Here is a 14,978-nt window from a genome sequence, read left to right as displayed (position 1 = left end):
CATCTCGGTTTTCGCGCCATGGAGAAATCCCGCCTTTGGAAACAGAGCGGTGTGGTTTGATTGGCTTTGTTGGCGGGTTTCCGAGCGATTTCATTGGTCTACGGCGCAGGTCGTACTGCGTTCTAATTGGCGGAGAGTGTGAGAAGACTCGCGCCAGTTTTTGCAGTAGTTCGTGTTTGTGGGTAGCGCGTGCGTTTCTGACTCGAGGAATAAGGTGTATATGTTTTAAAATACCTAGCGGTAATTTGTGCCACATTCTGTGTGGATTTTAAGTGCTCGGTTGTCCGAATCTTCTTTTTCTGGCTCGACAATGGCTCCGAAAGACTACGCGTCGGAGAAAGGTGAGCGAGTGCATGAGTGAGTGCGCGAGCGAGCGCACGAGCTCTGGGCTTGGGTCATATTTCATTAAAAAAAAAAAAAAAAGAATAAAAGCACCCGTGTTATATCAATGCAAATGACTAAATGCGATGTGTGTACCGTTTTTGTGGGCTGGGGGAGATCTGGTAAAGTCTGTTGCCGGTGCCATCACTGTGCCGGTTAGTTTTAATGCAGGCATTGTTCGCTGTCCTGCTAATAACTACTCTATAATAAAGACCTTAACAGCGGTCTAGTCTGTGGAGTTGGGTTTAAGGATGCTTTGAAACACAAGTCTTAAATAAGACTTTAAAAGTGAACTCTCTGTGTAACTTTTATACCTAAGCAGAAGTTTCGTGTCCCCATGCACTGTGAGCACCCGAAGGACCCGGATGGAGGGGCTGGACTTAAAGTACCCGGATGAACCTCCTAAAACAAAGAGCACAGCGCGCGCGTGCTCAGCCATGTAAACACTGACCGTCAGCGGCGCGTTTATCTCTTTATAAACGCATATTATACATTATTTTTTTGTATTTTTTCTATCACACACTTTCATAAACAAGTCCCGAAATAAATGTGAACTCCGCTTTAATCCAGTACACGCTGTGGTTCCGTTTCAGTGCGATTATAACTACATGAAGTACGAGCGGCGTCCCTGCGTGTATGGTTCCTATTTTAACACGCTATATGTTGAGTTAGGGCGTTTGTGATGGAGCTGTAGTTTGTCCTCTGTAACTAAACTACAGTTAGCTCTCAGTTGGGGGATGATGAGCTGTGACGCAGCTCGAGCTCAATGCGCGCGCGCGCTCGGTTCCTCCCAGAGCGTCCAGTGTCAGCGCGTGCAGCTCTTATTACACTCAGTACGGTAACATTTAACTTCTGATCCAAAGTAAATGCTGGTGGTTTGATGGGATATTTTTATATATTTTTGCTATTTATATTTAGAACTGAGATAAGGAGGTACTATTTAAAGCAGCGTCTAGTGCGCATGCGCGCGGCGGAAGTGGACACCTCTGTTACGGCTCTCAGCCATGTGCTCCTTTGTTTACAAAAACAGCGAAGTTGTGTGTGTCCTCAATGCGTCGTGTAACGGGCAGCAGACGTGAAGCTAACCGAGACGTCCACATCGTCCTCTGGTTCATCATCGATCTGCGCGCTGGAAGCTGGTTCGTCTATAACAAAGCCAAATCTGTGGGTTTTTAAGCTTTTAAAAGATGGCTGTGAGTAAAAAAAAAAAAGGGCTCCGAGAAGCACAGAGCAGCTCTGCGGGATAAATGTGTGTGGGAAAAGATGGGATCAGATGCTTGGCTTAAAAAGTAGCATTAATAACTGTTCGACATATTTGATCTGATTGTCTGTGTTTTTCTGACAGTAAGTGGTATAATAATGTTGTTGTACACGGCTGGAGGATTGATGTGTGTTACACTTTGTTGTTACTTCCTCTGCTGGGGGAGGGGGGACGTGTGTGGTGCGGGGTCACATGACTTGATGTTTGTCAACGGGCGGGCTCGCGCAGTGCAGGTTTCTGTCGCGCGCCCATGACAGGCCCCGCCCACTCTTGCAGGTTTTTACCTCAGATGGTAATTTTGTTTGTTTTTTGTTTGTTTGTTTGTAGAGAAATGTAAGCGCTTTCTGCAGGAGTTCTACACTGAAGATGACTCTGGGAAAAAGGTCTTCAAATATGGCGCTCAGCTGGTGAGAACTTTACTGATACTTGATTATAGTTCTATTTATTTATTTATTTATTTTAGCAAATTTACTGAAGCATCACTACATTTGTTTATTACAAAATATTGCGTTTTGTACAATTTTTGTTTTTATTTAGAATAAAAATAAGATGGTGGTCAAAAGAGAATAAAACAGATAAGTAAACAATGAGTGAAAGATGTTCCATAGTCCCTGAAAACCTTTATTATATTTACTTTGTTGTTGATATATAAACAATGTCTGGAATATTCTCAAAAAAGAGACCAATATCTAGCGTATATGAACATTCACACAATCCCCACACGTCTCTGTAGTTCACACTACTGACAGCTGATGCTTATATTGGTCCCAACTTTCCATAATATACCGTTCTTCCTTTTGTTTGTAGGTGTCTTTGGCTCACAGAGAGCAGGTGGCGTTGGTGGTGGATCTGGACGATGTAGCAGAGGAGGACCCAGAGCTGGTTGAAAGCATTTGTGAGAACACCAAGCGATACTTCACGCTGTTCTCTGACTCTGTACATGAGCTTCTCCCTGAATACAGAGAGCATGAGGTACACACACGTACTTAAAGCAAGACTGCTAAAGTGCCATAAATCACCTGATTGGCTGTGTCTGCTGTTATTCATGTTTTTTACTTTTATATTTTATTTCAGGTGGTGGCTAAAGATGCTCTTGATGTTTACATCGAGCATCGTCTGATGATGGAAGGAAGAGGACGTGACCCTGCCGACATGCGTGATCACAGGAACCAGTACCCTGCTGAGCTCATGAGAAGATTGTGAGTGTGTCAGAGTTGGCTGGGTTTATCATTTTGAGGAGGATTGTCTTAACCTTGAATTAAATGCAGTTAACTAGGCGATTACATTAATAGGGCAGATGGCAGGGAGCAATTTGTGACCTGGACCGTTAGGGTACATTCCAAGAATCCAATCATAAGCTCTTTACATTTCTTACATTTTGACAATATTGCTTACTCCAATTAGTGCTTACTCCATTGTTTGGACTTTACTCATCTTGAAAGTGCATATTAGTGTAGACAAGTGTTGCTATAGCTTCCAGTGCACCAGATTGGTGCACAGATTATTTTATACAACTAATGTAACCATCTTCATCCCGTTTTCATTTCTTGTGCCCCTCCCCCCTTCTCTCAGTGAGTTGTATTTCCGTCCTCCTTCCTCTGCTAAGCAAAAGGTCATCAGGGAGGTTAAAGCAGACTCCATTGGAAAGCTTGTGACAGTCCGAGGCATTGTTACCAGGGCATCTGAGGTCAAACCCATGATGGTAGTGGCCACCTATACATGTGACCAGTGTGGCGCGGAGACTTACCAACCGGTATGATGATTTAAGAGTTCTAAATTAATCAGCTGTGTCATACATGTATTATGAATAATATGGTGGTGTAATTGGCCTGCAAGCTAAGAGTCTAATTAGAAACGGTTTGTGTTGACAGATTGCCTCTCAGAGCTTCATGCCACTGATCATGTGTCCGAGTCAGGAGTGTGTGACCAATAAATCAGGAGGCCGTCTGTACTTACAGACACGGGGTTCAAAGTTTGTGAAGTTCCAGGAGCTGCGTATCCAGGAGCATGTGAGTGTGTAGCATGTAAACACACTTGTATTTAATCTGTCACTGATGGTGCTTAAGTGACTGTATATGATACTGTGTGCAGAGTGAGCAGGTGCCGGTCGGTAATATCCCACGCTGTATGACCGTGTCTGTGCGTGGAGAGAACACGCGTGCAGCTCAGCCTGGAGATCACGTGACTATTTCTGGAGTTTTCCTTCCTCTGCTACGAACTGGGTTCAGACAGGCTGTACAGGTAATGCACACACCGTTATATAAAATAAGACTAAGGAGCACTATTCATTCACTGTTGTGTGTTGTTTATTTATTAGTAGATTATTTAACTGTTATCGTATGCCGGTTGGTGTGTGTCCTGTTGCTGGTGCAGCACCATTTGAACAACATGCTTCTGTCTCTGTATCTCAGGGTCTGTTATCAGAGACCTATGTGGAGGCACACTCCATCACACTGATGAACAAGACCGAGGACGATGAACTCGGGGCAGACGATCTTACTGATGATGAGCTCAGACAGATCACAGGTGTGCTGAATGGAGATTTGTTATTAAACTTTGGCTGTACTGATGAGCTGTCACAATGGTACAGAATATCATGTCTATTGTTTCTGACAGGAAAAATATGAATTTATTTAAAACTTTTTAATTACATGCTCGTACAACATGTATACGTTCACTACACACATACATTTCACACTGTAATATAATGGCTAGTTAAATGTAGAAATGAGAATATTTTTAGTATTGACCCAATAAAATAGCAGGACCCAACAGTGGCGCTAATGTGTTGTTTATTTGTAATTGTGTGTTTTGTGTAGAGGAAAGTTTCTATGAGAAACTGGCAGGTTCAATTGCACCAGAGATCTACGGTCATGAGGACGTGAAGAAGGCGCTGCTGTTGCTGCTGGTCGGTGGGGTTGAACAGAATCCACGTGGCATGAAGATTAGGGGTGTGTACGTTGTCTCTGTTTGTCCAGATAAGCCGTGTTTAATGGCACCGGATTTGAATGATGCATTTTGTGTCTGTTTGCATAAAGGTAACATTAATATCTGTCTGATGGGAGATCCTGGTGTGGCCAAATCTCAGCTGCTGTCTTACATCGATCGCCTGGCGCCACGCAGTATGTGTCTGTCTCACTAGTTTCAAAAACAGCACCAGCAGACTTATTGGAAAGGGTTTTGATTGAAATGACCTGTGCGCTCTCTCTCTCTAGGTCAGTACACCACGGGTCGGGGCTCATCAGGTGTGGGTTTGACGGCAGCAGTGATGCGTGATCCTGTCACTGGGGAGATGACACTGGAGGGCGGAGCTCTGGTGCTGGCTGATCTTGGCGTGTGCTGCATTGATGAGTTTGATAAAATGGCTGATGCAGATCGAACTGCCATCCACGAGGTCATGGAGCAGCAGACAATCTCTATTGCCAAGGTAAATTGTGGGTTGCATCATTGGGAGTAAATAACACAAGCTATTGTATCAATACTTAGGCAGAAAACACTCATTTTAGCATGTGGCATGTTCTGAGGGGTCTGTGACTGATGATGCTAACTTTTGCTCATCTTGTTGGTTGTTTCTGGCCTTTTTTTGTCCTTCCAAGTTCACATTTTAACACACTGACTTGTCTGTGATTTACCACCGCATGAGAGTTCAGTGCTTCTATTCTAAGTGGTTCTGTATTATGCCGTTTAATAGAGTGTTAAACTTGTGTTAATACTGAGGATATCATGAAGGCATCTGGATGCAGTGTTTCATGACCTTTTCCATGGCACAGTGTTTAGTATTCATTGATGTAGTGGAAATGAATCAAACACAATGTTTCTCTTGTTCTCCATTTCTATAACTACTAACAAGTGTGTGTATCTTACCACAGGCAGGTATCATGACATCTCTGAACGCACGCTGCTCTATCCTGGCGGCCGCAAACCCTGCGTTTGGCCGCTATAACCCACGTAAAAGCATTGAGCAAAACATTCAGCTTCCAGCAGCGCTGCTGTCACGTTTTGACCTGCTTTGGCTCATCCAGGACAAACCGGACACCCAGAAAGACCTGCAGCTTGCACAGCACATCACACACGTCCATCAGCACTGCAAACAGCCTCCCACACACTATACACCTATCGACATGAAGCTCATGAGGTACGCACATGGACAGTTTACAGCATGTCCCAGTTTGTGTTATTTACTTTTCACAGCAATGTGTCATGCTACATTTATTCTAGTGGAATATCCCTGAAATGAGTGTTAAAAACTATAAACTATTGCTATTCAGTTTTTTGATATCGGTAAGATGTAAAAGTAAATGCATGTTGTTGCATTACTGAGAAACGGTGGCATGCATGAAAATATTAATGTGGAGGCTTTTTAGTTGTAGTATTATCTTAATTGCAATGTACTTAAACAGAGAATAGACTTCACAATACTCAGGCAATACTTTGACCACATTTTAATGCATCTGTTTCTCTGGTTTAGGCGATATATCAGTAAGTGCAAGAAGAAGCAGCCCGTCGTCCCCGAGGGCCTGACTGATTACATCACGGCCGCGTATGTGGAGATGAGGAAGGAGGCACGAGTCAGCAAGGATACCACCTTTACCTCTGCCCGAACCCTACTGTCCATCCTGCGTCTGTCCACAGCCTTGGTACGTACACATGTACACTTCTGCTGCTGTCCTGGAGCACATACCTACCCATGGTCTCAGTTAATGGTTTGTGTGTGATAAAGTGCTTACAGTGCAGGTAGTGTGTCTGTTCTACTGCATTGTGGGCACTTCTGTCTTACACCAGCCACCTCACTGTAACACTCCCAGGAATTGGAGACGAAACATCATGGGAGAATGTATGATTAGACCTCCATGTAGCCATGATCGACGTGTACTGGAAAGATGTTGTCAGAACAATGTGTATTGTGATGCATGCAGTTATTGCTTTCTCCTAAATCTCTCCCTGTTCCCTACTCATTTTAATATGCTAATGCAGAACTGGGGTAGATTACAGCACTAATATTGACCTCTAAGTGTGTTTAGTAGGTAAGAACACTAGGTAGGGAACAGAATGATGTGCACTCTGTAGTACACTAACAGAAAAAACATGGCTGTGTCACAAACCACACTTACTGCACTATAGATTGCCATTCAACAGTGCACTAAATGGAGCATATGGCTGAATTATGTTAGTGTGCTTTAAAGAAAAAAAGGTGTTATGGTGAATCCTTTGATGCCATATTAGGGGTCATGACTTGGAGATCTAAGCGGCTGAGTGTTAAAAGTGCTGTTTGTGCAGGTAGCTGAACACAAGACCTACTGCAGATCCAGCACTTCACACACACAGCTGCAAAACACACACTTGCAGTGATTTGCGGAGTCAATCAGTGTCATGAGTGAGCTGTGAATAGCTCTTCTGACCAGCAGAGGGAGTCGTGTGTGTTCATAATGGCACCTTCTCTACACTCTGGTTGTCGTGGCAGTGGTCAGCTTTGCAGGGTCGGCATTCAGCCTTCATCATTCACCGCTGTGCAAACCCATGCAAAACTGACTGCACCTTGAACTGTCACAAGTTTGTGAGCTTGGAGGTGGAGCTTGGAAGCAGCACAAAGCCAATAGAGAGAGTAGCTGGTGTTGAGAGGCGGAGACTTGGGCAATTGCTGGATTTTCCATAAGGCATTGCACTTGTCTCGGTCTGACAGTGCCGGCACAACTCGCAGTGGAGCATCTGAGTGTAATGCTTGTTTTATAGATGTTCTGTGAATGTTACTGGTACTTATTGGTTTCTTTTTTGTGTGTGGGTTACAGGCACGTCTCCGTATGGTGGACATGGTAGAGAAGGAGGATGTAAATGAAGCGATGAGGCTGATGGAGATGAGCAAAGACTCACTTCAGCCTGATAAATCAGCCACCACCAGGTAAACGCTGCATGCATGAAAAAAAAAGTGGTGTTTTGCTTTAGATTTTTTTTGTGCTGTTTATAAAAGTAATTTTTTTTATTAAACAAGTTAGTTATGGTAAAGTTTAGATTTTAAAGAAAATACCGTATTGGTGTCAGTTTTCTACACATCACAGATAAGGGGCAAAACTGCTGTGTTAAATAATCTAAGAAATAAAGCTCAACACCAATAATTTTTTGTGTGTACTGGGACAAATAGTGGTGTATTATGTATGACCGCCTTCCTCCTTTACTGTATGCCACAACTATGTAACTTTTATTCATGGAGGACTGACCAGACAGGGAAAATCGCCTGTCGTGTTTTATTTGTTTGAGGTTTTTTTATTTATTTATTTATTTGTGGGGTATGGAACTACTTAACAGAGTAGTTTGTATTCACAATGATTTTTTTTTTTTTAAAGATTTGAGGGGTGCTGGGGGAAGAAAAATCAAATATTTTTAAGTTTGTTTAATACAGCAAAACACAACCTATGGCATTTTCCCCCTCATTGTCTTAAGAGTTGGCCAGATGCCCACTGTGGGTTTTTTTTAAAACCAGTTCATTCTTATGACTTTACAGTTCCATACAGAAGCCGCCTACCGTCCTATTATCTGTTTGGATAAATCAGGAACATGGCACTTCAGAATTGTAAAGTGCAGGAGTAAGACAAGTGTAAATATGCAGTAGAGAACTATGCTCAATGCAAGCAGTTCGCTAGAAGGAGTAGAATCTACACTATCATGTTATTAGAATAGAAACCCAGCTGGAGAGCAACATAGTACCTATTGTCTTCTAGACTGGGTTCTTGCTTAATCTTGTGTGTATATCTGTCTGTTTAGGTCCCAGCGTCCTGCCGATGTGATCTTTTCTCTGGTGCGTGAGTTGGTGTCTGAAGGTGGAAAAGTTCGGGCCGTGCGCATGGCTGACGCAGAACACCGGTGTGTGTCCCGAGGTTTCACTCCAGCTCAGTTTACCGATGCACTTCAGGAGTATGAAGAGCTCAATGTGTGGCAGATCAATAACACACGCACACGCATCACTTTCATCTGATACACACGCATACACACTTGCTTCTTTTAACCTGCCCCTATTTGTGTGTTTGCTGTTTAACTGGCTATGGCTTATTAGCATATTGCTATCGGACATTTGTTTATGGCCTTCTTGTTCATGATTAAATAAATAATATTGAGAGTGTTTTATTCTGTACATATTCCTCCATTAATAAAGCTCTGCACATACACTTCAATGTTGAGGCCAGATTGTTCTTGTCTCCTTTTTTACTGCTGGTAGTGAAAATCTTTGGACTGACATGAATTCTAATCACATATATAAATAAAGCAGGGGAAATGGAATGTGTGCTTATAAAGTACGTTAACAAAACATTTTACTGACAGTTTTGTCATTATCAGAGTTGTAATGTAACAAAGTAAAAATACTTCGTTACCGTACTTAAGTAAAAATTTCACGTATCCACTTTACTTCGCTATTTAAATTTACGTCAACTTTCACTTTTACTCTACATTTCCGAGATAAAATGTATATTTTTACTCCGTTATATTTCCAATAAGCATCTTCGTTACTCGTTACTACAAAATAAAATCAGCAGAAATGTGTGTGACTGCAATAAGGGAGGTTTGGGGAATCACTGCTCCTAGATTGTATTACGCACGTCCGCATACACGCTCTACGGAGAAGCACAGGTACGCGCACCGTGTACGCGCAGTCAGAGATGGAGGCATTTATCTATAACTGCGGCAACCAAAAGCAGTGAAATGTCACTATTCTTATTACCAGAGTTGATAGCACAAAACAAAATATTAATGCAATATCAATAATGAATAAAAATTTATTGGTTTGGTCTTTGTCTTGTGAATATTTTTATATTAATGACTGCATTCGCGGTAGAAAATGGATGGATGGATGGATGACTGCATTCATTGGACACACTGTTTGTAGAGAATGCACACACACATGAACTGATTTGATTCGACTGGCATCATTACATCATGCATGAAATTTTGGTGTCCACTTTTGCCATTTAATAATACCATAACTTTTGGCTTACTATGTAGTCATATAATATATAATATAAAACTCTTCTTGTTTTAAATTCTCACTGAGGGCTAAAACCCCTAAAGATGAAACCCTAGAACCGCCCCTGCTCTTATGCCTACCGAAAATCACTGAAATTTTACTTTTTACTTTTACTTCAAATACTTAAGTACATTAAATATCAGAAAATTACTTTTGATACTTAAGTACAGTAAATATCAGATACTTTAAGACTTTTTCTTGAGTAATATTCTAAAAAGTGACTTTCACTTCTACCAAAGTCTTTTTCTAGTATGATACTTGTACTTTTACTCAAGTATTGCTTTCTAGTACTTTATACAACACTGGTCATTACTGATAGCTTCCCCTTTATTGAGTACAGGTTAGAAGCTGGTTCCATGAGGTGCGTGAAGCTGATAAGAAGTTGATGCCTCTGGGGTCAGTTTTGTCTTTTTTAAAATACTGTTATAATATACAAGAAGCAAGCAAGTGAATAACATTTGACCTTGCTGTGACTTTACCCATGTGTTCAGTTCTAATAGAACGAATGGAGATATCACGCTAATGAGAATCTTGGCTGAATGGATGATTAAACAATATCTGTAACCATTAAGAAACTTGCTCTACGTACACTAAATAACCAAAATTTATTAAAAGCAAAAAGTTTGCTATTTAAAAAAAATGATGATAGTGTAAATGTCATGTTTTCATATGAACACTAACATTTATTACTTAGCTAAAACTGCTGAAAACATTGTTCAGTCTTTGAAAATAACGTGTCACAATTTGACAATCAAAACATAATTTGAATCAATCTAAAGTAAAATCTCCTTTAAATAACATTTAATTTTTAACATTTACTATTAGCTAGAATTGGACAGTTTACTTTTTTGCCTAGTTAGTTATGCTAGCTACTGGAATGGATGCTAGTCTAACCATTAGCAAAGAAAACAGGATAAAGGTTAAATATAGCTTGGTAAATGTTAGCAAACTTAAAACTTATCTCAACATTGTTTTTCAAATTACTTTTATATTTTACCTCATTTTATACTCATCCTAATTGCAATCGGGGGTCTTGTTCATCTTTAAACTGACATTGGACATGACTAGTTATAGCACTAACTACTGTACACTGAGAAAAATTACCACAGCTGATATCCTGCCAGTTTAAACTGGATTCAGTTCTGAACTAAACTGGAAATAAAACATCCAGGAGCTTTGATATAAAGTGTAAAGTCACTTGCTATAAGATGTATTTTGTGTATTTTCTAACCTCAGCTTCTCCTAAGTTAGTAGTAAAATTATGTTAGATTAGATGTGGTCACTACACCACATGTTATAATGTGATTAAATAGTCTATTGTGCCAAACCATTTATTAAATAAAATGTATTTGTATAGTACTTTTAACAATTCACATCTCAAATCAGCTTTACAGAAGTACAGAAACAGAAGGGGGGGAAAAGAATAAAATTAAGAATATTCATTTAAAATACTATATATTTATCCTATCCCTAATGAGCAAGACGGTGGCAAGGAAAAACTCCCTGATATGAGGAAGAAACATTGAGAGGAACCAGACTCAGAAGGGAACCTCATCCTCATTTGGGTGACACTAGGCAGGAAATGATGTAAATGTACATAATGTCATTTCTAAAAACATTTATAGTTATAATAACTGAGAGCTCCTGAGGAGCTAATGGTCAGCACAAACTCTTGAGCTCCTGACTGTGTCTGAGTCCCAGACACTAACTGGATGTCTGTTCCATAACTGTGGTGCTCTGTAAGAAAAAACTCTGCCCTCTGCTGTAGCCTTTTGTACATGAGGTACTACCAAAGAGCCTGCACCTTTTGATTGAAGTAGGCATGATGGATCATAAAAAACAAAAGATCACTCAGGTACTGTGGTGTGCTACCATTGGGGGCTTTATAGGTTAATAATAGATAAACTTAACTTAGAGCCAATGCAATGAGGATAAGATAGGGGTGATTTTTTCAGATCTTCTGGTTCTAGTTAGAACACTTGCTGCTGCGTTCTGGACTAACTGGAGCTTGTTTATGCTCCTACTGGAACATCCAGACAGTAAATCATTACAATAATCCAACCTAGAGGTAACAGATGCATGAACTAGTGTTTCTGCATCATGTAGTGACATCATATTTCTTGTCTTAGCATTCTTTCTGAGATGAAAGAAGGCTACCCTTGTGATATTATTTATGTGAGCCTCAAATGATAGACCAGTATCAATAATCACACCAAGGACTTTTACCGCTGCACATGATGCAATAAAAAGACCATCCAGAGTTACTCTGTAATCAGAAAGCTAACTGGCTGCCTGTGGACCTGGTAAAAGCACTTCTGTTAAACAGAGTTAAACAGAAGGAAGTTAGTAAGCATCCATTGTCTGATGTCCTGCACACAGCTTAATAAGATTAGGATGTGTGAAGGACATCAGACAATGGATGCTGCGTGTCAGCTAATACCATATTTGCGAATAATTGAACCAAGCATAGGGGGCACGGTGGCTTAGTGGTTAGCACATTTGCCTCACACCTCTATGGTTGGGGGTTCGATTCTCGCCTCCACCTTGTGTGTGTGGAGTTTGCATGTTCTCCCCTTGCCTCGGGGGTTTCCTCCTCTGGTCCAAAGACATGCATGGTAGGTTGATTGGTATCTCTGGAAAATTGTCTGTGGTGTGTGAATGAGAGTGTGTGTGTGCCCTGTGCGTCCAGGGTGTATACTGCCTTGATGCCCGATGATGCCTGAGATAGGCACAGGCCCCCCCTGTGACCCGAGGTAGTTCGGATAAGTGTTAGAAAATGAATGAACCAAGCATATATAGGAAGAAAAGCAATGGGCCTAAAACAGAACCTTGCGAACAGAACCTTTAGAGTAATCACCATTTAGATAGCAATCCATCAAATAAGACCTGAGCCAGGAGAGCCCTGTCCCTTTAGTACCAACATGTTCTAACATATCAAGTAATATAGCATGGTCAATAGTATCAAAGGCTTCACTAAGATCAAGCAACAACAGCAAAGAGACACAACCCTGATCAGAGGCCAGTAACAAGTCATTTACAACTTTAACCAGTGCTGTCTCTGTGCTATGATAAGGCTTGATTCAAATTCTGAAGGTCAGGTTTTTTAATCAAAGGTTTTATAACCGCTAGCTTAAACGATTTTGGCACGTAGCCAGTGCTAAGAGAAGAATTCATTTTCTTTAGAATGGGGTCAGTAGCTAGTGGTAGTATATGTTTAAAGAAACACGTGATTAAGGGATCCATATACAGGTTGATCATTTTGAAGAATATATCAGTGAAGATACATACACACATAGCTCTGAAGGCTTTCATTCCATGCTAATCGAAATACTGATCATTTAGTTTGACGCCATTTACGTTCTAATTTCCTAGCTGATTGTTTCATGTGTTGTCATTATTCCAGGGTGACAGGTTTTTTTTGAGTGGGTCTTATTGCATTCTGGTTAACCCCTACTGAATCTAAGAAGGAAACAACTGCTGTTCTCAGAGGATCTTCTAACTTATCAAAATGAATATTAAAGTCTCCAACAATTACTGCTTTGTCTAATGAAACATCTAGCTTTGAAATGAAATCTGCAAATTCACAGAAGAATTCAGAATACGGTCTAGGAGGTCTGTAAATAACAATTAGAGGAACTGACTCAGTAGACTTATTTTTTGTAGCTACATATGTTATGTTAGTATGAAGTACTTTGAATGAGTTAAACATGTGTCTAGATTCTTGCTTGACGTCTAGCTTATCATTATGAATAACTGCGACCCCTCCTCCCCTGCCTGTTAGGCGTGGCTGATGTATATACTATACTACTATAACCAGGCTGACAAGCTTTGTTTAATGCGACAAACTCGTTTGGTTTGATAAATGTTTCTGTGAAAAACACGGGACATTAAACTTCTGATCAGTAATCATTTCATTAGCTATAAGAGCTTTCGATGCAAAAGATCTTATATTTAATAGCTTCAGATCAAAAGTGCTGGCTGTGCATTCACTATGAACTAATTTTATGCTAATAAGGTTACTAAAAACTTTACTGAGTGTTTATAGTTTTTTGTTTAGTTCGGGAAACAGACACAGTCTCTATATTGTGAAGCCTGTGTGACGACTCAATGCAGCTGGCTGACGGTCAAATTAGTCTGCTTGTCTGCTCCCTGGACCTGGCTCCGGATTGTCACCAATTAACTAGGGCTGTTCTTGAACTATGTGCTTTGCTGCGTGAAATGAGTGCAGTACCTTCCCAAGTGGGATGGACACCGTCCAGTCCTAAAAGGCCAGTCTTGTCCTCAAAAGTGCTCCAATTATCTGAAGCCTGCATTGTTTTCTGCACCATCTGGACATCCAGCAGTTCCTTAACCTGTTATAAGCTACATCGCCATGCCGCATTGGGACAGGGCCAGAGCAAACTGTACTACAGCATCGGCCTTCACTAATTTACATACCTCTACAATATTACTCAGTAATCTCTGACTGACGAAGGCGTATATCGTTAGCTCCTATGTGGAAAACTACCTTAGAGTACCGATTCATGCCTAAGACCCTAAGATAACCTGCTATGTCTGGCACCCTAGCTCCCGGAATACACCTAACCAGTGCTGTTGGAGCCCCTAAAGGCCTAGCTAATTTCACATGATTTAAGATGGAGTCTCCTATAACCAGAGCTCTTTCAGGTTTCTCAGAGGGTGCTTTGACAGAGTCGTCACCCATTCGACCAGCTGTGAGGGCTCTAATGGCGGAGTTGGAGGGTTACTAACACTGCCTAAAGCATCCAGATTTTCCCCTACCCAAACTATACTACTATTGCTAACGCTAATCCTCTCTAGTGTCTGGAAGCTTACCTCTAAAGCTGAAATCTTCTCCATCAGAGAGTAGTAAAAATTAATGCTAATTAGAAAAATTCTCACCTTTTTCTCAGTAAATAATCAAAGCAGGAATTATTTTGTACATTTGTACCTTCCAAGAACTCCTTCAGAAATCGTTCAGACATTCTTAAATTAATCCCGGGAATTCTATTCATAATATCTGTTCATACTGAGTCATGAACGCTGAACTTAAATGAGGCAAGTGAGGCCTGCAGTTCTTTGGATGTTGTTGTTGGGTCTTTTGTGACATCTTGGATAAGTCTTCCCTGCGCTCTTGGAGTAATTTTGGTCAGCCAGCGACTCCTGGGAAGGTTTACCACTGTTCCATGTTTTCGCTCTCAATTACTTTCTTTCTCATTTGTTCCTGAATTTCTTTGGATCTCGGCATGATGTGTAGCATTTGAGGATCTTTTGGTCTACTTCACTTTGTCAGTCAGGTCTTATTTAAGTGATTTCTTGATTGCTAAC

At 40.9% G+C, this 14,978-nt stretch overlaps 1 protein-coding gene across 3 annotated transcripts; it reads left to right on the top strand.

The window, feature by feature from the left end:
* Positions 1-122: 122 nt before the first annotated feature.
* On the top strand, positions 123-8,805 carry mcm7 (minichromosome maintenance complex component 7). Of its 3 annotated transcripts, none has more exons than XM_027171791.2 (15): positions 123-341; positions 1,970-2,049; positions 2,450-2,614; positions 2,717-2,841; positions 3,215-3,395; positions 3,514-3,651; positions 3,734-3,883; positions 4,054-4,168; positions 4,462-4,593; positions 4,681-4,764; positions 4,858-5,069; positions 5,512-5,777; positions 6,111-6,279; positions 7,429-7,538; positions 8,399-8,805. In XM_027171791.2, the coding sequence occupies exons 1-15, from the start codon at positions 311-313 to the stop codon at positions 8,607-8,609; spliced, it is 2,169 nt and encodes a 722-aa protein (XP_027027592.2). In that variant the 5' UTR covers positions 123-310; the 3' UTR covers positions 8,610-8,805. The 3 variants fall into 3 exon arrangements, with proteins under 3 accessions (XP_027027592.2, XP_027027594.2, XP_027027595.2); XM_027171793.2 differs by lacking the exon at positions 123-341 and adding an exon at positions 1,368-1,520; XM_027171794.2 differs by lacking the exon at positions 123-341 and adding an exon at positions 1,406-1,545.
* The last annotated feature ends 6,173 nt before the right edge of the window (positions 8,806-14,978 follow it).

The sequence above is a fragment of the Tachysurus fulvidraco genome, chromosome 15, assembly GCF_022655615.1.
Source record: "Tachysurus fulvidraco isolate hzauxx_2018 chromosome 15, HZAU_PFXX_2.0, whole genome shotgun sequence".
NCBI classification, from domain to species: domain Eukaryota; kingdom Metazoa; phylum Chordata; class Actinopteri; order Siluriformes; family Bagridae; genus Tachysurus; species Tachysurus fulvidraco.
This window is presented reverse-complemented; position numbering and strand designations above follow the sequence as displayed.